Here is a 25,507-nt window from a genome sequence, read left to right as displayed (position 1 = left end):
TTAAGCTGTGTACGAGTTTGAGGCTCTTGTGAGACAGTTTTGGGTCTCGTCACCGTCCTCTCACAATGTGTATGATGCACTTGCATCTTGTCAGGGGTAGCATAGTGAACCGGACCTCGACTGCTCTGTGTTTTCCACCGAGAAGAGCAAAGAATAGCCGACAACAGAGTTGTTTTCCTGATGCAATTAGATTTCCTGGAGATTCCTTGGGTCAAGACCAGAAAAGGGGCATGTCTATCCGAGTAGTGGATCAAGGAACAGCGAGAGGCCGTCGGGTTATTTAGCAAACTCAGTTTGATATAAATCAAGGCATCCGGCTTGCCGTTGCCGGTTCATAGGCGTGTAACGCAAACAACTCCTTGAGCCTTGCCGCTCAAATGTAGTATGTCGCCTACAATGACGAGCCGAGAATGATGCCGTTACAATCTCCAATCTGTGCAACATGAATAGAGACACTCGCGGAGATTCGGTAGTCAACGGAACGGGGTCCTTTTGGTATCCCGGGACGGTAGAGGGTTCGCCTGTTGGAGCACGGAAATGGTGCACATCAAAGGGGAGCCGTGATCCAAGGTACAGGGAGAGATGATGAAGCACAGTAGGATCAAGAGGACGACATATTTGTGCCTTTCTTGGCTAGCGGCAGTTCTCATCCCGAAACGCGTGGCAATGTTGTAAAGGACTGAAATGGAATAATGGAGATCCATATCAACAATGAGGTGATCAAGTCTGGGCATCCATTCATTGTGCCTGCCCAGAGTCGTTGGATCTCACATCTCACATGGATCTCACGTGAACGCAGTGCCGATGCAGGCACCGGACAAATTGGGAAGGGACAAAGGACGTTGTCTGCGTCGTCTCATGTGACACGACGACTCGGCCAGTTGATCTGTTTGACGACATGACATATTGGGCATCAGGGTCAGATCGGCATTGAGAAACGTGACAAGCAGGTATGGATGCATTTGCTTTGCAGCAATTAAAGACGGCGTCTGGGCGGACGTGTCAGGCCAGCAGCCGTGCCGCTAGTTCTATGGCGGCTTGTTGGCCCAGCATCTAAGTGCAATCAATGCATCACCGTTGGATTCGCGAATTGTAATGGCGATGGACAGCCCTGGTTAATGAGGTCGACGCGATAGCGCGTCCAACATGCGCTGAAGGGAAGCTAACAGGCGATAGTCTATATTAGCCAGAAGCAGGTTCGGTTCGAGTCGTTAGTGGACGGAGGGCGAACCGGGTTCAAGTCCGTGCCTGGCGATCTCTCAGCCGATGACCTGACTCGCACTGCAGGGAGCGAGTGGTATCCAGGTCAGCCACAAAGAAGATCTTGTGAGTGACAGGCAGCTCATCTGCAGCGCACCGTTGCCCCGTTCGGAAATAGTCAGAGAGTAGTTGTCCATAGAGCGGGAAACAGAGTTTAAGGCAATGGCATCAGTCAGTCTCAGTCATGCTAGCTCACGGCTTGACCCCGTTATGGAAGCCGGCCGTCTTCTGGCAAAACAGCCAAGGCTGCAAGGCTCCTCTCTCGGTAGGCTAATGTCATGGACACACACAGAGGGATCGGATAACTTACTCGAGATTTGAAAGAGGGGAAAAGATGGTCAGTGTTGCACGTGGGAGGCTGGGATCGCCTGACTCTGGAAAGGGAAAGGGTCTTTCTGCAAGAACATGAGCCATGGTTGCAGCACGCAAGTGAGGCCATACCCGATACAGCATGTGCGATGAACCATGCGCTGGCCGCTGGGGGGACAAGGGGCCCCGGGGGCCAGAGGCAAAAGCTACCAGCATCATGTATTATTCCCTGAGGATGAGCTTCCTCTACGGTGGAAGGTCTGAGTGTCTGTGCGTTCAAGGGGTAAAGAGGGGGAAGAAGAAACTGTTGAAGACATCTGCTTGGTAACCATGATCAAGCTGGAACGTAAATAGCATTGCTTCGTGTTCAGATTTTTGACAGCTATCGCCTGACGTAATGAGACTGTGTGGCAGATGGAAGACAAATCCTCATTGATCCGTCTAAAATCTCATATTGACTCGACAGCAGCAGCCACAGCCACGACACGACACATCTCGTGAATTATTTCTGGTAGCAGACAAACCATCGTCTCATCTCATCCGCTGACGGGGGATCACCATACAGATGGAGGCTTCTGTGGGTACTGACTCGCCGCAACCATGTGGTCTTTTTTTTCTCTCTTGCTCGCGTGGAAGCCCTCCTCCCGCTGTCCATTCTCAGGAACCAAGCAGACCCTTCCGCAGACTCCATGAGAGATGGAACCTTGGAACTTTTCAGTTGGTGTGCCCCCTGCGTCAACCCGCCAACGCCAAAACATGGCGGCGTCCCAATTAGCGCTTCCGGGCGCTGGCGCTGGGTCTCAGGGATGGCTCCAGCTTGCGCCGGCCGGTGGGTGGGCGCTATCCCGAATACGTCCCGTGGTCGCCACGCTTTCGTGAGCTGTGGAGAGTGGGAAAAGCTTCTCAGCGATTACGAGTTGAGCAGAGGAGGATGGATCCTTGACAGATGAGACGAACGAACGAGAGTGAGCTTGGACACGCGCGCGCGAGGCAATGCAGGTTTTATTTTATTTTGATTATTCGTCCGCTGAGTGCAGGTTTTGCAGCGTGGCATCGTCAGAGAGGGCTGACTGTTGTAATTATAGTAATAGACTGGGCTCGTCAATATCTCCTCTCGTATAACGAGCTCTGACTGTTGTATGCTTGCACTCTGGTGATGGATTGATTCCATCTTTGCACCAATGCTGGGCAAGCCTCTTCTAGACCTCCAGGCCTTCCTTGCCCTTTCCTCTCTGGTCCAATACGTCCAATACCCCGACATGCACTACTCCGGGCCCAGGTTCTTCCCAGCCTCACCACGGCTTCCATCCCTATGTAGGATGCATATTCCACGCACGCACTCTTCCTCTGCCCATGGATGCATCCCATGGACGCATCCTCAAGGGGCGGGTCCCACGTTTTGGTTGCAGAAATCCCGAACCTCTCAGCGGCTGCGCTCGACTCAACGCATGGAACGTCCTGCAGCTCGACTCGCATGGCACCCATGACTCCCCATGGATGAGAAGACCCAGCCTAGCCTCTCAAGGCCCAGTCAGCGGCCCCCGTAACCCATCGAGGATCCCACCCGAACCCACCTTCCGGGTCTCCCCCTGCTTGGCTTCATCCCCTCCTCCCCGGCGCCGACCCAAGAAACCAACCTCGCGGCCGCGGACGCGGAGAGGCTAAGGGAGCAGGAGTTTTCTGTAGCGCCTGAAGAGCCTGAAGATGGATGGACGGGACCTGGACCGTCTCCTCTCCAGTTGCCCCCCAGACCCCGGGCCCCCTAAACCTGCTGCTGCACTCGGTAGGTCACTGACCCCCTGGCCCTGGCCCTGCCTTTCATGCCCTGCCCTGGCTTGCCTTGCCCCAGCACGTCTTATCATCCATTCCACTTCCTCCCTCTCGTCTCGACCTCTCACTCTCTCCTCGCAACCCTTCTTCTACCCCCCGTCGCCCACTCCCGTCCACTCATTCATTTGATCTGATCTCCTTCTTGGACCTCGACAAGGAACCAACATTCCAGGCGATTTGCTTCCTTTTGCTCACGACGTCCTCCCCATACTTTCTTTTTAATACTGCACCCTCCCAGCCAACCAATCATCAACAACAACAAGTCGCCTGTCGCAACGCAACAAAACAAAAGCTTGTCAAAGCGTTCTCGTCAACGCGAAAGCATTCATCAGTTTAAAACCGGCCCGCCCCCTTTCCGGACAAGGTCAAGACAAGACAATTCAAGACACCTGTCCCGAGACGAAACATACCAGCAAAGAAATCGACACGAAACGCATGCACACCACGGCATTGACTTGGACTGCGGTACTTGATCTCTAATCTCCACATATTCCTCAGCGACGATCCCCCCAACCTCCCTCGACGCGCACGTCTTAACCGAGATATCCGGAATCTTGAAACAGTCGCCCAGTCATTAACACGGGCTCTCTCTCGACATTGAACTCAACCTCTACAACTTACACCTTTTCAAACCAACCGCAAAAATGGGCAAGAGTCTTATGGACAAGATCCAGGCCAAGCTGGAGCTCTTCCGGCTGGAGCAACGCTACACCCGCCGCCGTCACCGACGTTCCACCTTTGTCTCCAACGCTGTCTACGTTGATGGCGAGTACGTCTACCAGACTCCCAACAGCACTGGCTCCTCGTCGGGATCTTCCAACATGGATGCTCTCCACGGCGACAAGGCTGGCAACAGCTCTTCCTCCACGCCCACCACTGGCACCCTTGAGGGCGGCCACTTCCCTTCGGAGTTCCAAGCTCCTCCGCAGCAGCAACCACAGCCCACGAGCGCTGAGCGCAAGCGTCTAAACCGCTTCAGCTCTATCCCACACTTTGGCGGATCATCCTTCAACAAGGAGATGCCCAGCATCCAAGAGCGAAGGAGCAGCATGATCCGATGAACGAGTCACGGACAATAAATATGAAAAAAGAAAAGAAACCACAAAAAATATCATCAAATTCATGCAACCCTCTCTGTACGACTGACGGGATCTGGCGCAAAGCAAACGACGAGCAGCCTCGTCGTGGTTCAGGCGCAGGCGTAACATGGAAGGCGCAACAAAAGCGTGAGCATGGACGCGACATGAGATGAGATGGACGGATGGAACTTGACGGATACCCCCATTTTTGAGGCTTCTCGATGACGGCATGAGAGTCGTCGACGTCTTTTGGTCTTGAGAAACCATTTTTTTACCACTTTTTGGATCAGCTGAAACGTTTCTGCTGGTCTTTTTAACGACTTGACACTTCTTGGTTATTACTTTTTTCCCCCAGTCCCGCCTGCTTCTCCCTCTCCCTCCAGCTGAGCACTCTGATGCTACTTGCTGGACATTTGGAAGAAGAACAGCAGAGCTTTACAGTTGGACGTGCCGACGGTATCACCGAACCTACCTAATTTTCCTTGTGGGCGTTGTTTTTTTTTATCTTTGTCTTATTCTACCTACCTACCATACCATACCATTCTTGCTCCGTTTCCCCATGGATGTAGGGGAAGAGCATGGCTTGGGTATCTATCTATCTTAGAACTGACGGGCAACTGTCGGGCGCTGCTGCAAACCTGTACATAGCATCAAAAATGCACATGCAGGCGGGGGTTCGGGTTGGGGTTCATGAGGAAATGGACTTTGGCTGTGTCCAATGAATTGAAAGAACCATCATGTTCAACCTTGTTTTCACGGAATATGTGCTGTCACTGAAGTGATGTGATGCGTCTGAGACGTAGTGGTATGACGTGCTTGACAGTACAGGTGATACATGATTTCCCCGTCAACGATAAAGTCAAATTAGTGGTTGTCGTCGATACGAGATTCCATCGAGATTTCTTCTACATAACGGTGTGGTTCTTGTCCCGTCTGATCAACGCCACCGACCGTTGGACCCGAGCCTTGTTTACAGTACAGTATCCGGGATCCAGCCACCCAGTGCGTTGTGATGGTGTGAAGTGAAAGTCAAAAGTCACTTGTGATCCAGGGCAGACATGCGTCGTCAGTATACATGACGTACTACCAGTCGTGTCCAGCTTGATCTGAAGACACCCGGGGGCATACTACCAGCAAGCAACTTGAAGCCTTCACCGCAGCTTGCAGGTTCATCATTTTTGTAAGCTGACTTCTTGATGCCTATGAGCTTCTCTATGGATAAATAGAGATGTATAGGCAGCTTGCTGTAAACCAAGCAAATATTACGTCTTTCGATATTCAACTGTTTATAGTACCTTTGAACACTTGAACTCTTTTGCTTTGACACAAAGAAATAAACCTAAACAAGCTCAAATGATTAGGTAGCTCACCACGTGAGGTTTATACAAGCTTGCGTGGGTCCAAAGTGACGATCTCATCCTGCCTTGCATCTTTCGGGTCAGCAAAAGAAAACATGATCACGACACACGAGACAAAAAATCTCACTTGATCACTCCACACACACAGATACAAGTCATCGGCGACTTTTTTAATCCTTTGGAACCAACAAGGCTCGGCAGTCATGGGAGCTAAAAATAACGGGCCGCAGTTGTTGCTGACCTCTCTTCTGTATCATGGATATATGCAAGTCATTGGTGAGCCCATCTTCTAACCCTATAGCATGGATGCCAAGACAGATCACAGATGATGAGCTGTCAATCCTGCATAGCCAAGATACGAGTTACACAGCTTTCTACGATTTACAAGGAATTCATTCCGATGCATTCACGCTGTGTAGCCTTTTAAATGGGAATCCGAATAAAGCATTAAACACCTATATCGACGACTGCATACAAACAGCCGTCATGCAACCACCCAATATACAAAAATGAATCTCAACAAGCAAAAACTCCTCAAAACGCCCTGCCATGCATACCGCTCGCTTTCCAATGCACCAGTCCAACCGAACAAGGGTATACGGTATCAAACCAGAAGCATCAAACCATCCGCTAGACGCCCGCACCACGCACGCCTAAGCCACCAATCCCTCGTACGCTCTCTCGATAGTCTTGCTTCCCATGCCCGGTACTGTCCTCAGCTGTGCAAGACTCTCGATTCGGCTACCGGCCTCGTCTCCGTCCACCAGGTCGAGGTAGTCTACCAAGTCACGAGCCTTCTTGGCACCGAAGCCGACGAGGCTTCGGATCTGAGTGAGATCACGCGAGTTGACAATGTCAAGGAGGTGTTGCGTACGAGGAGACGCAGGGCCCTCATCGTCACCAGAGAGCAGGGACTTTGTGTTCAGAGCCTTCACCTTGAGCTTGCGAGACTTGGACTTGGTACGGGCACCATCCTCCTCGTCCACATCAGCCTCGGCGGTTTCATAGTCACCATCGGCATCATCGTAGACTTGTCTTCGCTTCCTGCGGGGAGACTCTCGATGCTCAGAGCCCGAGTGAGCACCCCCATTCAACCGCGTCCGTAGCCTCTCAATCTTGCCGATGAGCTTCGCCTGTCCTGGGAAGAATGGTAGAGCCATCTCGTACATCTTGAGGGCGGCCGCGTCCTCACCCCGTTCCTTGTGCTGCCGGGCAGCCAGCAGGAACCTCAGCCCATCCGACTTGGCGTCGTCCCGCCACTCCTCGCTGTCAATCCGCCTCTCCAGAGCCTCCAGACGCTTCTGAACCGCATCGCTAATCTCAGGCTGAACTGGAGGTGGCGGTTGAGCATCCTTCTCAGCCGCGACACGCGCAGCGAGGATCTCGCTGACCTTCTTCTCAACCATGGCCTCGATCTGAGCCGCAGACACCGTGATGGATGCCGGGGCAGTTGGCCTTGAGATCTTGCTGGGCCTTACGAGAGTCTCATTCTCAGAGGGTCGCTTGGTCGGGTTGGTTCGGCGAGTCAGGTTGGAGCTCACCAGAGGACGAGTGGCAGGTGCCGGCTTCGTCTTGTCCGTGTAGACGCTAAAGGCCTTGACGGGCTTGTTGGCCTCAGCAGCCTTGTTAGCCTCGGCGGCCTTGGTAGCGATATTGCCATTGTGAACGTTGTGGACATTGGCAAGAGGTCGCAACGGCTGGCGCTGGACGTTGGAGCCCGACAAGTTGGAGTTCGTCCTAGGAACTTGCTTGTAGACAATCTCGTTCTCAATCTCTCGGACTTCGATGCGCTTCGCGCGGGAGCTGACGTTGAGACTGCTGAGGGTATCGAGGTGGTAGCTTCGCAGAGGGGCGAGGTTCAGAATCATGACTGTGATGCCATTGTTCTGACCCAAAGACAAGATGCGCGTCATCTTGGACTCCCGATACGGAATTCTTCGGTCACCGCGGCCGATGGCATCGATACACTGGCTCAGGACGAAGAGACTCTTGTTGATGGCGGCAGATTCCACCAGTCTCTCCTTTCCATTGTCAGTGCGACGGTTATCCTCAGATCCAGCCAAGTCAATGGCCGACGCGGTGCTCTCCCGAACCATATCTCCAGTCGTCTGCGTCAGCTTGACGCGGAGGATGGCGTGGCTACGACTGCTGTGAGCATTGAGCTTGGTGGCTGCCGTGACGCGGTTGTTGTTGGCCTCGATATACATCTTTTCAAAGTCCTTGAGGTCCTCGCATGATCGCTCCGACAGACCAACAACTACCGTCCTGCCATTGGCCTCGGCTCGCAGCGGCAGCCCAGTAGGCGTCCGCTTCTCAGGAGGCTCGAGGAGGTCGTAGACCTTGTCGTTGTAGATCTCGTAGTACGACAGGGCAACCTGGACGGTTGTCTCACCCTGCGTGTCCTTCATGATCTTCTTGCCTCTCCTGAACACATTGCTGAGCAGTCGGGGAATCACCCCTCGGTCGGCCAGCTTCAGACCGCCTCGCATCGTGTGCGTCTTTCCCGTACCGGTGACACCGTAGGCGAATATCGTGACATCGTAACCTTGGAAAAGAGACTTGAGGTGTGGCGCCACTGCTCAAGTCAACACACGACACGATACAAGCAAAAACAAAACTGTTTGGTTTTTTAGAGCGCACCTTCGGCAGTAAACAAACCCTCCTGGTTGACGTTTTGGTCGTAGACGCCATTAAAGGCGAACGAGAACTCCTCGCCATTGTTCTTTGGGTTGGGGATCTTGACAATGGTGTTTGGCGCGCCAGCCTCCGCGCTGTCTGCCCTGACAATGATCTCCTTCTCGAGCTCCTTCTCAAGCAAAGGCCGTATCCTGGCTACAACGCGGACACTCATGGCTTCAGATGGATTGGTCGACAGGGACGGGTGCGGGTGCGGGTGCGGGTGGGAGGACGGGTGATAGCGTAAGGTAGTATAAGGAAGCAAGGAAGAAGCAGAGCTTGTTTTGAGATGGGCGTTTGTCAGCCTACGGATCTGACCGCATGGGAAGATTAGTGAAGATTGCTATTGCTAGGATCCTTCGCACGTCCGTTGCGGTCAGCGTTGACATGCCGGGGTAGCAACCTCGCTTGCAATATACACTACGGTTGGCACGACAACGACGGGCACGTGACGCGGGAAAAGCCGCTAGCATCATTCAGAGTTGGACATGGGATATGCCTTGACATGAGATATACCCAGCTCTTGCGAGCTCATATCCCACCACAATGCGAGGCCAATTGCCGCTGCTAAGGACGGCGCGCGGCCTGCGACTTCTGAGGCTGACGCCGCCACCGCCGTCGTACGTCTGCACCCAGTGCCGGACGATCCAGATCAGCGCCGCCCCGAGCACCGAGACGCCCAAGGCCGGCGCTGATGCTTTCGGAGCTCTGGAGACGAGGGATCCCGCCGGTATGCCACGCCATTGAGGTGCTATGCAGTAAAATTTCTAACCGGAATCGGCTGCAGATGCTCGATTCGAGGTTCTCGGCGCTCCATACTCGCTGTTGTCGGTGACGCTGTCGGCGTCGCAGAAGCTGTACACTCGGAGGGGTACACTGGTTGCTGTCGCCGGCAAGCCTGATAGTGTAGGCAATTGCTTCCCGGGAAGAGAATAGAATGGCTGCTAACTATCTCCAGGCTCAATCCACGCTGTCAATTCTAAATCCCGCCACACGAGCCTTCCTCGGAGTCCCGTTCCTTTATCAACGCATCTCGGCTACGACGCCCATCACGGCGTTGATCGCAACCAAGTCGCCCACGACCACTTTTACGGTTCTTCACCTCGATGGAACGACAGACTGGATGGTTTCTCAGCGGAATGCGCTGCTCGCCTGGACTGGACACACACTATCTCCATCGGCGCGCCTCCAAACTGGACTCACGCTGGCGCATTGGGGTAACACCCATTTGACCGGACGAGGACTCGCTGCTCTTTCAGCACCGGGACAGATCTACGAGCTCACATTGAAGGAGGGTGAGGAGTTTGTTGCGCATCCCGGCAGTGTCGTTGCCTACACAGTGGGAAGACACGCCCCACAGCCTTTCCGGTTCAAGAGCAACAGCCTGAGGATCCAGGTCCCTTCGCTGTCGAGATGGATCCCGGAAGCCGAGTGGATGAAGACTGTCCGCAACTCGGAGGCTTACAAGTTCTTGGCACGGGCACTCTACAGCTTGCGCACGGCGACTCGGAGGACCATCTGGGGCGACCGGCTGTTTCTGCAGTTCCACGGGCCGAGCCGGATCCTCATGTCGAGCCGAGGGGTGCGCGCCTCTGACGTGCTCACCAATAGACAGGTGGATGAGATTGCTGATGCTCCTGCCGGTGTGCTTGCGCAGGCGTTGGAGCTGACCAACAAGCCGAAGCTGTCAGACGGATCTGCGTCCAAGACTTCTCCTGTTGAGTCTGCCAAGCAGGGTCAGGCGACAGGTATTCATGTTGCACCAGCTGAGAAGGATGGCAAGGTCAAGTTTGAGGATGACAAGGACCTCAAGGAGTTTATCCGATGAGAGGAAGAGAGAGTGGAAAAGTAACAAATGATATTGAGGGTACGAGAAAGGAGGCAGGCATACAAGCAAGGCCTTTGATATCATCTGCCATGTACCATTACCGATTCATAGAGAATAAGCCCATTGCGTGTGTATCAATATCAAAAGGTCATGATGACTCGGGGAATAGGGTAAATGGATTGTCTTGCAGCTTTGGGGATCCTTGTTGATGCAGCTGCGGCTGATGAGATTATCTTATTACCCACTCGAGGATCAAGTCTCTAAGAGGATAAAAAAGGTGCTGGTATTATTAATCTGCAAGTGAGATAAAGAGTGAGTGAGAGATAGCTGGAGTGAGGATGACCTTTGAAGCATTCGGCGTATTCAGATTCCCCACTCGGATCCGAGCGGGCTATTTTACCCGGAACACGGATACGTACCAACCACGTTCATGACCGACTCTCTATCAAAGAACCCAGACAAAGACAAGCGTAGTTTTTATTGTTTTGTAAGCTTCAGAGATTATGCAATATTTGCATCTCTTTGTGTGAGGACTGCTATTGGTTGGTCTCGGCACGTTTCTGGCCTAGTTTCCTCTCTTCGCGACTCGGCCTTTCGCTCTTTGCTGTTGGAGCCGAGAGTTGTTTTCAGCCCTACAGAGGATTTCCTGGGGTGTAGTCTTTGGTGATGGGCTTTGGCCTTAGTCTCTGTTTGCTGTATTTTCTATGATTTACTTGTATTTATTTGTTAATAAGATCTATATCTCCATACTTGATCATGTATCCTCCTCTTCGGGCTTTAAACACACTACATCTTAAACCCGAAGCCATAAAACGGAATTACAACCATCACTCACACAAGTAAACCCGATCGAGTCATAGATGGGGTGGAGAGCCCAGGAGACAATTCCCCGGCCCTTGGAGTTAACTTCTGACCGAGCCGAGCGGGAGATGGGAGTCCACTTCCCACCCCCGGCTCCACGTCGTCGATCCTGGGGGGTCTGGGTCCTTCGCGTAAGGTGTGCGAGGCCGAGAGAACTTGTTGATATATATCTTTGTTTCGCCTTTTCAGACTTGCTGTGTTGATCTCATCTCATCTAAACCATCATTGGCATCACGAGTTGACCTCTGCCAGACTGATCGGATTATATACAACAACACCAGTCAAATCATCTCTAACAAACCATTGACCTCCTTCAACCTCCCCCCCTACAAAATAGTAGCCATGCCAGGCTCAACAATCTCATCGTCCTCCGAGACAGTCAACGAAAAAGCCTCTATCAAAAACATCGAAAAGTCAGACCCCCAACCCTACGCCAGCACATCCCTCCAAATCATCCCCTCCCAAAATGACGACGCCAACGCAAACATCCACCCAGAGCCCTCCAACGCGGCCGAGGCCGACATCGAAAAGGCCCAGCCAGCTCCTCCAGGTCCGCCTCCCGGCATGGCGCCCGCCGACTTTCCGGATGGCGGAGTAGAAGCTTGGCTTGTTGTCTTTGGAGGGTGGTGTTCGCTGTTTTGCACGTTTGGACTTATTAATTGTGTTGGTGTTTTTCAAAAGTATTACCTTTCTGGTCCTCTTAAGGGGTATAGTAGCTCTACCGTGAGCTGGATTCTATCAGTCGAGGTCTTTTGCATGATCTTTTGTGGTGCCATTGTATGTCCTCTTATCCCCTTACTCTTATATCTTGCTAACTCCTTCAGTTCGGCCGGCTCTTTGATGTCTACGGCCCCAAGTACCTCCTCTACTTTGGTACCATCGCCTACGTCTTCGGCCTCATGATGGTATCCCTCTCGACATCGTACTACCAAATCTTTCTCTCGCAGTCCATCGTGGCCGCTATCGGCTCCAGCGCCGTCTTCAACGCCAGCATGTCGTCCCTCGTCACTTGGTTCTTCCGTCGTCGCGCCGCCGCCTTTGGTATCATGGTTTCTGGCTCGTCCCTCGGCGGTGTTGTACTGCCAATCATGATGGACAAGATGATCAAGGAGGTTGGGTTCCCCTGGATGATGCGCACCATGGCCTTCATGTTTCTCTTCCTGCTTGGCATCTCTTGCCTCACTGTCAAGTCCCGTCTGCCTCCTCGCCCGAAGCCATTCGTCTTTATGGAGTACATCAATGGCCTTCGAGAGCCTCGCATGGCCATCACCGTCATTGGATTCTTCTTCTTCATGTGGGGAATGTTCCTCCCCTTCAACTATGTCCTCCTCCAAGCTGAGGCTGCGGGAATGTCTCCTACCCTGATCCCCTACCTGCTGCCTATCCTAAACGCTGTGAGGTGAGTTATCCTGACGTTGAGCAACTGTAAGCCTTTACTGACTCAGTCCTAGCATCCTTGGCCGAATCATCCCCGGCATCATCGCCGACAAGCTTGGTCGATACAACGTCATGATCTTCATCACCTTCATCTCGGGCATCTTCTGTCTCTGCATCTGGATCCCGGTCAAGGACACGGCCGGCATCCTCGTCTTTGCCATCATCTTTGGCTTCTCCTCGGGAGGTTACATCAGCTTGGCACCTACGCTCGTCGCTCAAATCTCCGACATTCGTCAGATTGGCACACGCGTTGGTGCTGCTTTCGCCCTCCAGTCCTTTGGTGCTCTGACGGGCAGCCCTATCGGTGGTGCCATCGTCTCGGCCCAGAATGGCGACTATTTGGGTCTGCAGCTGTTTTGCGGCGTTGCCATGATTATTGGCTGTGTTGCCGTTGCCGTTGCTCGCTATGTGCAGGTTGGCATCAAGATGGTCAAGATTTGATCACTCCTCATTTCTTGGACAAACACAAAATGGACAAGTCTTTAATGGACATTATTGGACAGAGTAATAGGTTGTGTATTCGGAGCAACGCAGCACGGCGCTGGTTTTGGTTACACAAGTGTCATGAAAACAAAATGGGCTTGGAAAGGGAGGGCTAGATACCCAGTACAGGATAGAGACGGCAAGTTGATTCTTGCATATAATATGATGGAATACATGTTAGAATACGAGTGCACCAGTGACTATGCTTTTGGTTGCTGTAGCTGGACAGATATCATGGATATTATCAGGTTTCCAGATCAAGGAGGTTTATACGGCATTGAACATGTTGAAGCTATTATCAAAGTCAGCAAAGAACTAAAAAGAGTTGCTGATGTAAATGGATTGAACAAGGAAGGAATTCTCAGGATGTAGATATTGTGAGCGTTGGAATCATTAAAATTCATAAACAGCCTCTGACTCGGTAGGTCATCATAGAACAGGGGGGAGTGGAAGGAAGTGAGGAATCAAGTCAATACGTACCAATTCACGAGATCAGCACAGTTTATGGCTGTAAATGGGAAACTAGAGAAACTTTACTGGTCAGTAACAGTGACAACCATGAACATAGAACATATCAAGTGTTGGGGACAGGTAATCAGGATGTAGATATTGTGAGCGGTGTAATCATGAATTCATAAACAGCCTCTGACTCGATGAATCATCATAACAAGGGGACGTAAAAGAAAAGAATAAAGATGGAACATACCATGATCCAAGAGTTTAGACTCTTGTAGCTGTGAGTATACAATCAAGAAAGATACCTGAACAGGGTTAGCAACTGCCAATGATAGCAATCGAAACGGTTCGTTGAAAGTATGGGTGCTCAGGATGTAGATATTGACGAGTGTTGTAATCATTAAGATCATAAACAGCCTCTGACTCCTTGAATCATCATAGCAGGGAAGGGGAATGGTAATGTTAAGGGAGTGTCGGGATATGTAAACGTACCTTGGAAGCAACCTGTCTTGTCCAAGCGTGAGCAGGTACAGTCTTAGAGCCGCACATGGAACAAAACAAAACTCCAATTCTCTAGTGTAGCACCTCTTCTTCGCCCAGAAGAGTTATGTACAATCGCTTCCGTCCCGCTCGTCCGCTTGCCGTGCTCATTGGCTACCGGCAACAGTCGCGTTGACGGGGTTAACCTCAAATCCATACTTCTCCTTGAGGCGCTCTGCCCTCCGCTCGTCATATCCGGGGGGTCGGATACCTGCTGCTGTGAGAATGGGATCATGGTTACAGCTGTGCGCGACTTACCTCGGCCCTCGCCAATCTCCGAGATGGTCTGCTCAAGCGGCAATCGGGTCGTCCGTCGGATCGTCTCCTTGCGCTCGAAAGTGTCGTCCTCCTTGTAGAAGGTGTCGTATCGGTTACCAAGGTAGTAGAACATGCCCTGGAAAACACCAATGGACGCACCCAGGCCCATAACGACGGGCATTCTCCTCGCTGTTGCATGTCAGATGTGACTCCTCGTGTGAATTGAACATTGGGAATCGTACAGGGAAGACCGAGGACAGCACCCATCATGAAACCACCAAAGCCGGCCGACCAGGGATCGTTCTCCTCGCGGAGGTTCATGGCAGTTCGGGAAAAGAAGACGTAGGCGGCGGGAGCGGCAGCTAGACGACCCAATTAGCACCCCAAATGGACCAATTGACAAGCTCAAGACGGGAAATGCATACTGGCGAGGCCAATAATGGGAGCGCCGCGGGTAAAGACACTGAAGGCGCCAACGTTTGTCTTTGCCAGGGCGTTGCGGATCGAGGCGATGAAGAGACCACTGGCACCGCCGACGAGGCCGGCCTTGGCGGTGTCGTCGAGGACATCGTAGGGCTTGAAGACGGTGTCGGGCTCGAAGTGAGCCCGGGGAGTCGAGCGTCTCGGGGGCTCCATGGCGGTTCTGTCTGGCGTCGAGAGAGGGATGCGGGAGCTGTTTTGGTTCTTTGGCCTGAGGTTGAAGCCGAGCTCCCAAGTCTGGAGGATTCAAGAGTGCCTCCACTGAAACACGTGATGTTGGTCATTCAATTGCCTTACCGTGATTGGTCAGGTGTCAGGGAGCGAATTTGCAGAGGGCCGTCGGTACGTACCTATGACAGTGCCCCACCATCAACAACCTCAGTGAGAAAAATCCGCCGTCAAGACAGACTCACTGAGTTTGTCTCTGCTAAATTCTAAACGAGTTTTCTGACTCGCTTATCAAGGTCTTTATATATTACTTGAAGGATTGTAACCTTGTTCAATCGCTTCGTACGGTTTATCCTTGAAAGAAATACCCCGAACTTCAACATACGACAATTGCAGCCTTTGAGAAGCTCCCGTATAAGAGGATTGTAGCTCTTATACATCACAGCCACCGAGCCCCATTTCAAACCTCGCGGGATCAAGATATCATATTTCTGAATTTGAGCTTATTTCACCATCGAGAACTTGATCACCCTTCTATAAACTCACTTAGAGCCTTTGGACGACCTTCAGCTTGAGCAAGATCCCAGGCCTTTCCCACGCGGAGGAAGAGGCAACATGTCTGCCATGGACACAGATTCAACAGAGAGACCCCCCGTGGCTCAAGATGCCAAGGAATTGAGCAACGACACCAAGACCGCCGCACCCTCAGAAGCCTTAGTCCTCCCCCAAAAGCGACCAGCCGAAGATGACGCTCCCCCCATGTCAAAGAACGCCCTCAAGCGTCTGAGGAAGCAGCAAGAGTGGGAGGCCGGCAAGGAAGACCGCAAGCAGAAGCGAAAGGAGAGCCGCCAGGCCCGCCGCGTCCGCAAGCGCGAGGAAAGGGCCGCCCTCGTGGCTCAGGGCATCGACCCAGACGCCCAAAAGACCCAGAAGCCCCCCTCGGTCAGCGTCCCCGTCTCGCTCATCTTTGACTGCGACTTTGAGCAGTACATGATGGACAAGGAGCTCGTGTCCCTTGGAAGCCAGATCACCAGGTCGTACTCGGAGAACAAGAATGCTCGCTTCCGCACGCACATGTTTGTTTCTGGGTGGAATGGGAAACTGGCTGCGCGTTTCCATGATGTGCTTGAGGACAAGCACAAGAACTGGAAGGGCATTGATTTCCTTGAAGGAGACTTTATTGCCTGCGCTGAGGCAGCACGCAAGCAGATGCAAGATAACGGCGGCAAGATGATTGACCCCCTTCAAAAGAGCCTCGACGAAAAGGTTCCCTGGGAGAGAGACGAGAGGGACCCATTTCCCATGCCCGACCCCGAGCCTGAACCGCGAGAAGAGTACAAGGACATTGTGTACCTGTCCTCCGACTCTCCGTACACGCTCGAGCGGCTGGAGCCCAACACGAGCTACGTCATCGGCGGGCTCGTCGACAAGAACCGCGAAAAGGGACTGTGCTACAAGCGGGCGCGGCAGCTTGGCATCCGGACCGCTCGGCTGCCCATTGGCCAGTACATGGTGATGGCGAGCCGGCAGGTGCTCGCGACGAACCACGTCGTCGAGATCATGCTCAAGTGGCTCGAGTACGAGAACTGGGGTGACGCATTCCTTAGTGTCATTCCTAAGCGAAAGGGAGGACAGCTGAGGCAGCAGGAGGGTGCTTCAGGGGAGGTGGACGAAGATGAGGGAGAGGAGGGTGAAGGTGAAGAACCTGCCCCTGAAGCAGAGACCGAAGAAGCTGCTTCAAAACCATAGAGCTTATATTATACCATGTGCGCCAGCCAATTTACATAAATACCAAGTCTACCACATGTATACAGTGTCATGACGCCCATCCAGCCGTTCATATCTGCTCAAAACTCCATGCTGTTCTCCTCGCGCTCCCTCTTGACCTTGACATCCTTCTCATCCTTCATTAGCCCATTGACAAAGTGTCTAAACTGCTCGATATACGGCTTCAAGCTCGTCTTTTCCCAATCCGCCGTGCTTTTGTTGGCCTCCTCATCCTCCTCACCCTTCCAGGCGTCAATCTCTGCCAGGAGGCCTTGGACAGTAGGCACGCCTAGGGGATCAAAGTCCTCGAGGTTCTTGGTGTTGATGGGTACACAAACGCGGCCTGTTCCGGGGTGGACGACAAAGGGACTCTTGAGCAAATGGTTGAGCTTCTTGCTGACTTCGATATCCAGTCGAGGGTAGGTGTACTCCAGGACAATGTCCTGCTTGGCTTCCAGAAGTTGCCTGGCGTCGAGGTTCTTGCTAGCGCCCGACTTGGCCACGGCATCAATGTCTGCCCATTTTGACGCTGAGGCACGGCCAGGGGCGGCGTCCCACTTTCTTCGGAGAGACTCGTTGAGGTTTTGGTTGGGGAGGAGTTGTAGCAACTTCTCGGCCTGTTCAGGAGAAGACCAAGGGTCTTGTACATCAAGAACATCCTCTTGGAAGTGAGTCTTGAGAATCTCCAAACTTCGTCTAAAAGGTGTTAGTAGACATTCTTCAAGTGGTCAAGGTCAAACTTACGCCAAGTGAGGGTGTAGCGGCCTCCTCACATTAACCTTCTTCCCACTCTGAGCACCTCCCTTGACCACCTCGAGATAACCAGCAATAGCCCTCCTCTTCTGATCATCCATGCTCCGAACCTTCTTGTCGCACACCCAAGCGTGAGCACCTCTTCGACCCGAGTACACCCACATGATGTGCTTGAAGCCAAAGTCCTCCCGCAGCGCGGCGTCGAGGACCTTGATCGCCATGGTCATGAACTGCCAGCACTTGTTGCAGATGTTGGCCTTGTCGCAGCAAGTTCGCACGTCGTCGTAGTCTGTCAAATCGATATCGAAGCATAGTTCCTTGGCGAGGGGTTTGAACCCGGATGACTTGACGAGGGTCTTTCGGTCGCGGGGGTTGGTGGTGTAGACGGGGCCGATTTCGAAACGTGAGGGCATCAACCGTAGGACATCCTTGCGAAGCCTGCAGATACAGCGTTAGAGTAGAAGTCTTAGTGGTAGTAGATGACATACATGTCGGCTGTAGGAAAAGACTGGTATCGAAGATAGGCATCGTTCGAAAGGGTAAAGGCGAATTCTCGGTTGCCAAAGTCGTTGGTAGGGGTAGGGCTGTGGTTGAGCCACTGGAAAAGGTATCGCCAAGGGAATAATCGCTGGTAGAAACTGCGCATGACTTCTGGATCCGAAGCCCTCATGGCCATGACATCACTGGCCAACAGTTAGTACGCCTCGTCAGGATTCAAGAATATTGATGCGCTCACGCTGGCCCTGAAGCAACCTGAGAGCTCTCCTGTGGAGGCGCAGAGCTGGGAAACTCGTCATCCGAATCTACATCGTCAAACAAGTCCTCGAGTTGCTTGACATCCTTCTTCGTATCCTCAGCATCAGCCATGTTGGCATCAGCTTCCGGTGCTGGCGGTGCTGTTCCATTGGAGATGCCCGTCTCCTCCACCGGCTCGTCCTTAACGTTGGCTGGAGATGACATGGCGAGCTGCTTGGAGAAATTGAGATCTCGACTCCTCTTTGACGTCTTTCGCTGTACGAGTCGACCAATATCGTACCGAATTGAGATTCCAGGCGGCGTTACTCGTCGTCGTAGTGATGCTAGGAAGATTATGTGGGCGAGGGGTGGAACGCGCCGGGACGCGTCTTTTCGCGTAAAGCGTTTTCCACATTTGGTCATGGGTACGTACCTCACCACTTCCATTGATCTGCCACGGCAACGTTCAACTCACCATCTTTGGAGTTAACATGGTCATTTAACGTTAGTGTCTCTCTAACCTACGGTAGGTTAGAGGTTTTCATAGTTTTTGATCAAATTGCATAGTAATACAGATTGTCTAGAACAACTCGACTATACAGAGGATTCAGCCTGTGAAGGAACAACGCCGGCAGAGCAACTACATTTATCAAAGGTTCAAGGCTTTTGTCCAGTCTATTCATGGGTATTGTCCAATTATATAAATCCGCTTCTCTATATGTCTACTCAACTTCCTCAATCTTCTTGATCACTTCGCCACCCAACCTCGCAATCTCCAACAACACCGCCTTGCGGTTTACCTCGACGACGTCGTCATCCTCACCGGCAACCTTGCTGAAGTTGTATGGCAGACCAACGCGGAACTTTTGCTGTTGCAGCTTCGGGTTCCAAATGGCGCCAATAACAGCGTCGTCCTCCTCGCCATTGTTCGTCCCCCGGAAGAACACAAGTGTGTCCTCGTACGCACGCTGTAGCTCCTGCATGAGAACATCGACAGGATGAGCTCGGATAGGTAGAGGTGCGCGACCGGTGCGATCGTCGAGGTTCTTGAATTGGGAGTGGCGGCGGGCAGATGGGTCAGACGCAGCTTCTCGGAGAATAGAGCGAATGGCCTTGCGAGAGAGGTGGAAGAGAACATCGTAGTCCTCAAGGGAGGTGTCAAAGAGCTGAGAGACATCAAGATGGTACCCCTCATCCTTGACAAGTTTACAAGCAGCCTTGGCAAGGCGCGTCATGCGCGAGGCGACGAGCTTAGAAGGACCGTTGCGAGTGTACGCAAGGCCAGAAGGATCATTGGAGGTGGCAACGATCATGACGGTGTGGTTCATGTTAGGGTCTCGCTTCCGCCAGGCTTCAAGTTCCTTGTGGATCGTGGAACGATCATCGTTGGTCAGCTCCTCGGCTGAGTCGACAATCAAGGGTTCCTCGCGCCAGTCCCAGCGGGACAGAAAAGTCAGAGTTCGTAGGAAACCAGTCGAAACACTTGAGGGTGCCCGCCAGGGGTAAGGCTGGAGGAATACGTGCAGGACAAAGAGCTCAATAAGCTCCTCACTGATGTGACCCGAAAGCTTGTGGGAGTTGAACCAGTGCTTAACCAAACGAATGGTCTGAGATAGAGAGTGAAGTCTCGTGCAGAAAGTCGAGATGGTTTGCGTATGAATAGGCAGGGTTGTGAAGAGCCAGTTGAACCTGGCGAAAGCAGCTTCTGACTCTTCACGAACATGCTGGTCCAGGGTCTTGTTCTTGATATGACGCTCCAACAGGGTCGCCTCCAGGTCGCAGTGAATTCTCAGTCGGAAGGATGCGCCAGAGTTATACACGATATCGAGGTAAGCCAGGTTTTCAATACCGATTTCCTGATTCTCTCGGCCGAGATAGGTCGTAATATTGTCTTTAGCAGCGTTCAGCCGCCTGTCAAAGTCGAGGAGGAACTCAATCTTAGCCTCCTGGATCGCAATGAGGTTCTCTGGCCATCGGCTTGAGGCCTCGAAATAGAGGTTCACATCAATAGGTTCAATCGTTCCCTGATGAAACCCAGGCATCGGGGCGTCGATCGAGGCATAGCGGGCGGCTGGAGAGACTGGTGAAAGCTGGCGAATCTGCAGTGGCAGGTCCTCCAGATTCCGGATATCATGCTCAAGAGTCCGGAACGCCCGTTGAGCTGCATCAAATGCCTCCTTATCCATGTGAGACAAGGCGATGACGCTAGAGAAACCCGCGCCAAAGGGAATAATCTCCTCCTTGACAATCTTGAGGTGTCGCTTCAAGATGTGGGCAGTAATCTCCTCACAAATCTGGAAAGGAAGCTTGCTCGTCCATTCGATACACTCAAGGATACTTCCATCCTTGAACCTGCGCAGCTCAGCCTTCTCACCCCAGAATTGCCGGAATCGTGCAGCGTCTTTTTGCTCCTCCGCGGGAGGACCATGCTCCATTTGGCGAGACATCTGAGCAAACTCAAACATGACCCCAAAAAGAACCTTGTCTGAATCTGAAGGGTGGAAGGAGCTCAGTGACCAGGCCTTTCTCGAGGGCAGCTGGAAATGCACAAGCTGGGCTCGAGTGCCGTAGGCCTTCTTAAGAATCTTGTGCGCCTCCAGGCTGAAATCCCAGGCAGGCCCTCTTCGGTCAGGGGACTTGGAGGCCTTGGAAAGATCATGAGTCTTGATCTCAAAGATGGCATCAAAGGTCTGCAGAGGGGCATCCGACTTGACAATAAAAGTCGGCTCAAACTTGTCGGCGGCTTCGTCGGCAAGAAGATCGGTGGTAGACTTGGCGTGCATCTGCAGGAGACTAGCTGACCAGGGGCTCATCTTTGACAGAACATTAAGCTCTCGCACCGGGTCGTACATGACCGGGCCAGACTCTTTGACAGTATCAGGGCTTATCTTGGAAGATCCAAAGACAAAGGCCTTCTTGTTGAAGTCGGTGGTTGAAAGGAACTGAACAGTAGCCTTGAACAACTCGGTACTGCTCAAAGATGTCGACAGTGCTGCTTGACCGTTTCGTCCGCCCATTTGAAGCAAGAGAGCAATCATTATAGACCACTCAAAATGTCCAAAGCCACCCTGAGACACGGAGCTTCCAAAGCCTCTCTGCTGCAGCCAGATCCTGCCAAGGACACAGGCATCAGGGAAAGCCGGACACTCGTTCTTGGCGTGTGTGAGAACTCGCAGGTATGAGATGAACGTCTCCTCTGCCTTGAGAGTAGAGTTGTAAAAAGGGGTGCTCAATTGGGTCTTCTTGTCGTCCGTTTCGCCGCTCTTGTTGTTGTTCGAGGTCGGGAGGAGCTTTGACTTGGGGAAGAGTCCATCAGGAGCGCAAGGGATAACTCGAATGACATAGGAGGACTTTGGCGCCTTTGCCTTCTTCTTAGAAGTCTTGCCTTTTGACTCCTTGGGTTCCTCCTCTTCCTCGGGCTTGGGTCGAAGAGTGAGCACAGGCAGGAGGGGATTCTCGTTGAGAAGTTCAAATCCAAGGTCCATCTCTGCACCCAACTCTTTCTTGACGTGCGCGGCAACATAGGCGATATAGTACGCTCGACGGTAAAAGTATCGCATGCTTGTGTAGTCCTTTTCTTGGAACATGGCCTTGGGCATCTGGATGACCATGTCGATGCCGAATTGGGCCTGGGTTTTGACCATGGTCTTTGCGACGTAGCTGCCGACGACATTGTACTGGGCCGGTTTGGCAAATGATAACTTGTAAGGCGCACCCTTGGCGGGTCTCGGCTCGGGATAGGGAACGACGACGCGATGCTTCTTCTCGAAGCTGGCCGTAGCTTCAGCAATCTGGAAGATATGTTAGTTCTAAACTCGTTAATGGGTTCAAGTGAACGAACAGGCAGAGCATCGTGAGGAGGCGCAGAGTCGATAGCCTCCTTCAAGCGGTGCAGATGCGCATCAACACCCTTCAATGCCTTGCTATAGTCGAGTTTTGCTTCCTTGAGAAGCTCATCGGTTTGGAGGACGAAAGTGCTGGCAGTTGAGACTCGCGCAGAGCTCCTGGCTTCAAAGTCGATGAGACCATCGTGTCTCAGACCGGGGCCGGAATGATCGAGCTTACGGCGTTTCGAACTAGACTCCATATCGAAGGAGGTTGTTGCGCCGGCCGAGTAATGGCAGTTTCCGTCAAAGAATCGTTGGTGTTGAGGCTGCCACTATTTCTCTGCTTGGGTTTCGCAGGTAATTTTTTTTCCTCCGTCTCGCGCATGCGGGGCGATAAGATCCCAATCGGGCTTATCGGTATTGGAAGCTTATCAGCGATAAGCGGGCACGTACCACAACGTAACCAGAAAGGAAAGTGCTTGAGAGTCCTTGCAGCAAAGGATGGGATGGGAACCTCTCACAACGCGTCATTTCTTAGCAAAACGCTGATCACGCATCGGAACCGAAGCTAGGATTATTATCGTCAAGTCTCAAAGTCCCTTACTTTACGGATCCGATCTTGACCTCTTTTGCCCAGAGCAAATACGCGACCGGCGTCTGCCCCTGCGCTTGCAATATGCAGCTACCAGCTCCTAGAATCACCTGGTCCATCACATCAAGCAGCCCTTGCTTCCATTAGCTAAACTGTCAAACATAGACGTGCAACGCCTTGCAGCACGCTCAGGCCCAGCCGAGATCCACCTGACAGCCGCTTCTGTGCCGTCCTCGTCTCGATTGGGAGGGATCGCCAGCCGTGGGAGCCATTTGGGACCTGAGACATTGTCAACCTTGGCTATTCACAACCAGACAAGTTCATTTTCACAAGCAACCGACCTCGTCTAAACAATGCGGGTAAATTAGGTACAGCCGTCTGTTGAGACAGAGGCTGGGTCATCTTGCGGGCCGCCGGGGACTTTTCCCTTTGTTTACCATTCCAGCAAAAAGTGATGAAGCTCTCACCAGCATCGATAACAAAAACACGAGTACAGGCAGCAGAGCTAAGAAGCGGGATAGAACGGCTCCCCCAGACATACATGTAGATGGCGTCAAGACTCAGCAAGCAAAGAAAAGAAGACAAGAGAAAAAGCACGCAGCAGTCGCGTCAGTTTCCTACATACATGTGCCTGGCCTAGCCTAGCTCGCTGCAGGTTTCTTCCGCCCTTGACGTCTTTGGCTCTTGAATCGGCCCTGACGCAGAACCACTTCGCGTTTTGGGTTCTTGTGTGTGTGTGTTTTGATTTTGATGTCTCGCCCTCTCCTTGCTTCAACCTCCATACCACTTACCCGGAGTTGGCCTGGATGCACAGACGCCAAGGTTCCGCTTCTCGAGTCTGAGTCTCAGTCTCCAAGTTCTTTTGCTTTTGGCAGCACGCGGCCTGTAGGGAGGAAGCTGGCAACACCCTGGCTCCGGCTATAAGAGCGAGACGTGCCTTGCCAGGATCCGTGGTGAGGCTTCTCAGCTGAAGTCATCTTTTGGCCACGGACTGGTTCGGCTTTGCTTGTTCTCAGCTCGCCTTGTCGCGTCACTTTACTTATCTTGAAGTTTGTCTTAGACTGTTGCCTCACGGCCTTTCGCCTTGCTTCTTTGACGTCTTATCGAGAGAGATTCATCGATCGAGTCCTGAGTTTCAGACAAGTCAGCATTATTTCTTTGGTGTCATTCCTTCTTCATCAACTCAGTCATGGACTCCTTCGTGAACCACCCATCATCACTTTCTCTATCGCCGTCAGCCATGGATGTAGATGCCTCTCGAAGGACGCCATCGCCAGTACCATCTCTAGGCCACGATTCGCTCAGCACTCCTACAACAGAGATGACCACGCCCCCGATCTTTTCCTCCGCTTTTGCAGTCGTCAAGGGTAGTGAGCCAGCAGGCAGACTATCCATCATGGAGCAACCAGATATGAGGAACCCTGTAAATGGCTGGGCATCCCCTTCGTTCCCAAAAGAGTCATTCTGTGCGATGGACTCCCATGACAGTTACTATGAGTTCGACGAGCCTCGAGATTTGACCGACTTGGACACTGAGCCTCAATACCTTCCCACACCCCCCAGCCAGAAACCTCGACTCCCGGTCATTGGCGGTACCCCAGACTTTCTCATCCTGTACTGCTTCAACATCCGACGGGCAGCAGACTTCTACTCCCGTTGCTTTGGATGGAAATTCTATGGCGACATGAACGCGAGAGAGATTGATGACCCCAGTAAGCGACAGTGGGGATCATCCTTCTTCGACGTACAGCCCATGAACTTTTTCAACTCGAGCGAAGACAAGGGCCAGCTCAAGATCACGGGCGCCTTGGTCCAGATGAGAACCACGCCGGACAGCCAAGCCCGGCTCGAGCACAAGCGGCAGATGGCCAGGTTTGGCGCCGCTACACCGACGTGCCACCTCCGGGTCCCCGATCTCGGCGACGCTGAGGAGTTGATCGAGCAGAACTTTGGCGAGGTCAAGCACTTGCGATATGGCATCCGACAGTTCATCATGGACGTTGGAGAGTTTATCGATACGGAGGGAAACCTGGTAGGACTTATTTCTCTGCACCCGGAAAATGCCAATGCCGCTTAGACGGTGGCAGGTTGAGTTAACAGTGGGGGATAAAGGAATACCCGGTGTTTTGTCTTGTTTTTGTTCATGACGTTCATAACGAACGATCATTTTGCCAGAATTGTATCGTATACGGAGTCATTGTGTTAAAGCATCTAGGGGTTGGAGGGTTAACTGGCGTTTTGGAAATATCACGGTCACATGGGAGAAAGGCGTTGACGCGGGAGTTGAACAAACCACACACGCACACACACACACAAGGATTGTTCGGTTCGGAAAGCGGACGGAACGGGGAACGGACCATACACAGAGTGTCAATTCAGAGAAATAGTACTAATAGGACTTGATTTCCACCCGAGATCAACGGTGACTGAAGACCGAGCTGCTTGACCTCCGAAACACGTCCAACTAGTCATTTCCAGCAAAGTGCTCTGTCGAAAAGCATCATGACAACTCCCGAAACGAATAGCCGGCCAGTGCGGAAAACCCATTACCCGCCAAGAAGCAGCGGTCCGATCCCCCACTGACAGCTTTGCCCCGGACTTGAACCCCCGCTGGCCGCTAACTGAATGGGCGGCGGCGTCTAGCCCATCGGCATCATTCAAATCATCCTCGGGCTGGACAGTTGGTTGGAGAGAGGAGGAGGGGCCTCCACTTCCCGCTGCATTCACAAGCTGGCCACTACCCGGCAGCCGTTGCGTTGACGGACATGATTTTTGGCAGTCGACGGAAGCGGCCCCGAATGCCGAGTTTC

At 52.6% G+C, this 25,507-nt stretch overlaps 9 protein-coding genes across 9 annotated transcripts; 5 read left to right on the top strand and 4 right to left on the bottom strand.

The window, feature by feature from the left end:
* Nucleotides 1-3,922: 3,922 nt before the first annotated feature.
* NECHADRAFT_68063 (uncharacterized protein) lies at nt 3,923-4,508 on the top strand. The gene has a single exon (XM_003051930.1). It carries the CDS (start codon nt 4,044-4,046, stop codon nt 4,458-4,460), a length of 417 nt encoding a protein of 138 aa, XP_003051976.1. The 5' UTR covers nt 3,923-4,043; the 3' UTR covers nt 4,461-4,508.
* A 1,981-nt stretch (nt 4,509-6,489) lies between these two features.
* NECHADRAFT_38169 (uncharacterized protein) lies at nt 6,490-8,687 on the bottom strand (the record flags this gene model as incomplete). The annotated part of the gene is made up of 3 exons (XM_003051474.1): nt 6,490-7,706; nt 7,782-8,414; nt 8,477-8,687. 3 exons carry the CDS (start codon nt 8,685-8,687, stop codon nt 6,490-6,492), a joined length of 2,061 nt encoding a protein of 686 aa, XP_003051520.1.
* Nucleotides 8,688-9,038: 351 nt separating this feature from the next.
* Nucleotides 9,039-10,340, top strand: NECHADRAFT_68059 (uncharacterized protein; the record flags this gene model as incomplete). The annotated part of the gene is made up of 3 exons (XM_003051929.1): nt 9,039-9,242; nt 9,300-9,418; nt 9,471-10,340. The coding sequence occupies exons 1-3, from the start codon at nt 9,059-9,061 to the stop codon at nt 10,338-10,340; spliced, it is 1,173 nt and encodes a 390-aa protein (XP_003051975.1). The 5' UTR covers nt 9,039-9,058.
* Nucleotides 10,341-11,765: 1,425 nt separating this feature from the next.
* On the top strand, nt 11,766-13,079 carry NECHADRAFT_37738 (uncharacterized protein; the record flags this gene model as incomplete). The annotated part of the gene is made up of 3 exons (XM_003051928.1): nt 11,766-11,978; nt 12,026-12,600; nt 12,653-13,079. 3 exons carry the CDS (start codon nt 11,766-11,768, stop codon nt 13,077-13,079), a joined length of 1,215 nt encoding a protein of 404 aa, XP_003051974.1.
* A 1,047-nt stretch (nt 13,080-14,126) lies between these two features.
* Nucleotides 14,127-15,054, bottom strand: NECHADRAFT_59807 (uncharacterized protein). Its single transcript, XM_003051473.1, has 4 exons — nt 14,801-15,054; nt 14,618-14,737; nt 14,376-14,564; nt 14,127-14,328 (listed from the first exon to the last, which is right to left on the bottom strand). Exons 1-4 carry the CDS (start codon nt 15,009-15,011, stop codon nt 14,225-14,227), a joined length of 624 nt encoding a protein of 207 aa, XP_003051519.1. The 5' UTR covers nt 15,012-15,054; the 3' UTR covers nt 14,127-14,224.
* Nucleotides 15,055-15,758: 704 nt separating this feature from the next.
* Nucleotides 15,759-16,703, top strand: NECHADRAFT_4974 (uncharacterized protein; the record flags this gene model as incomplete). The annotated part of the gene is made up of 1 exon (XM_003051927.1): nt 15,759-16,703. A coding segment is annotated over one exon (945 nt), but the record flags the coding sequence as incomplete, so codon positions are not given.
* A 167-nt stretch (nt 16,704-16,870) lies between these two features.
* NECHADRAFT_38264 (uncharacterized protein) lies at nt 16,871-18,503 on the bottom strand (the record flags this gene model as incomplete). The annotated part of the gene is made up of 4 exons (XM_003051472.1): nt 16,871-17,486; nt 17,535-17,981; nt 18,032-18,226; nt 18,280-18,503. 4 exons carry the CDS (start codon nt 18,501-18,503, stop codon nt 16,871-16,873), a joined length of 1,482 nt encoding a protein of 493 aa, XP_003051518.1.
* Nucleotides 18,504-19,000: 497 nt separating this feature from the next.
* Nucleotides 19,001-22,365, bottom strand: NECHADRAFT_37747 (uncharacterized protein; the record flags this gene model as incomplete). The annotated part of the gene is made up of 2 exons (XM_003051471.1): nt 19,001-22,069; nt 22,120-22,365. The coding sequence occupies 2 exons, from the start codon at nt 22,363-22,365 to the stop codon at nt 19,001-19,003; spliced, it is 3,315 nt and encodes a 1,104-aa protein (XP_003051517.1).
* A 1,521-nt stretch (nt 22,366-23,886) lies between these two features.
* On the top strand, nt 23,887-24,774 carry NECHADRAFT_92458 (uncharacterized protein; the record flags this gene model as incomplete). Its single annotated transcript, XM_003051926.1, has 2 exons — nt 23,887-24,155; nt 24,261-24,774. The coding sequence occupies 2 exons, from the start codon at nt 23,887-23,889 to the stop codon at nt 24,772-24,774; spliced, it is 783 nt and encodes a 260-aa protein (XP_003051972.1).
* Between the last annotated feature and the right edge of the window lie 733 nt (nt 24,775-25,507).

The sequence above is a fragment of the Fusarium vanettenii genome (genome assembly GCF_000151355.1).
Source record: "Fusarium vanettenii 77-13-4 chromosome 4 genomic scaffold NECHAsca_3_chr4_2_0, whole genome shotgun sequence".
Classification (NCBI taxonomy): Eukaryota; Fungi; Ascomycota; class Sordariomycetes; order Hypocreales; family Nectriaceae; genus Fusarium; species Fusarium vanettenii.
Note: the sequence above shows the minus strand (reverse complement) of the source record. Positions and strands in the feature narration are given on the sequence as shown.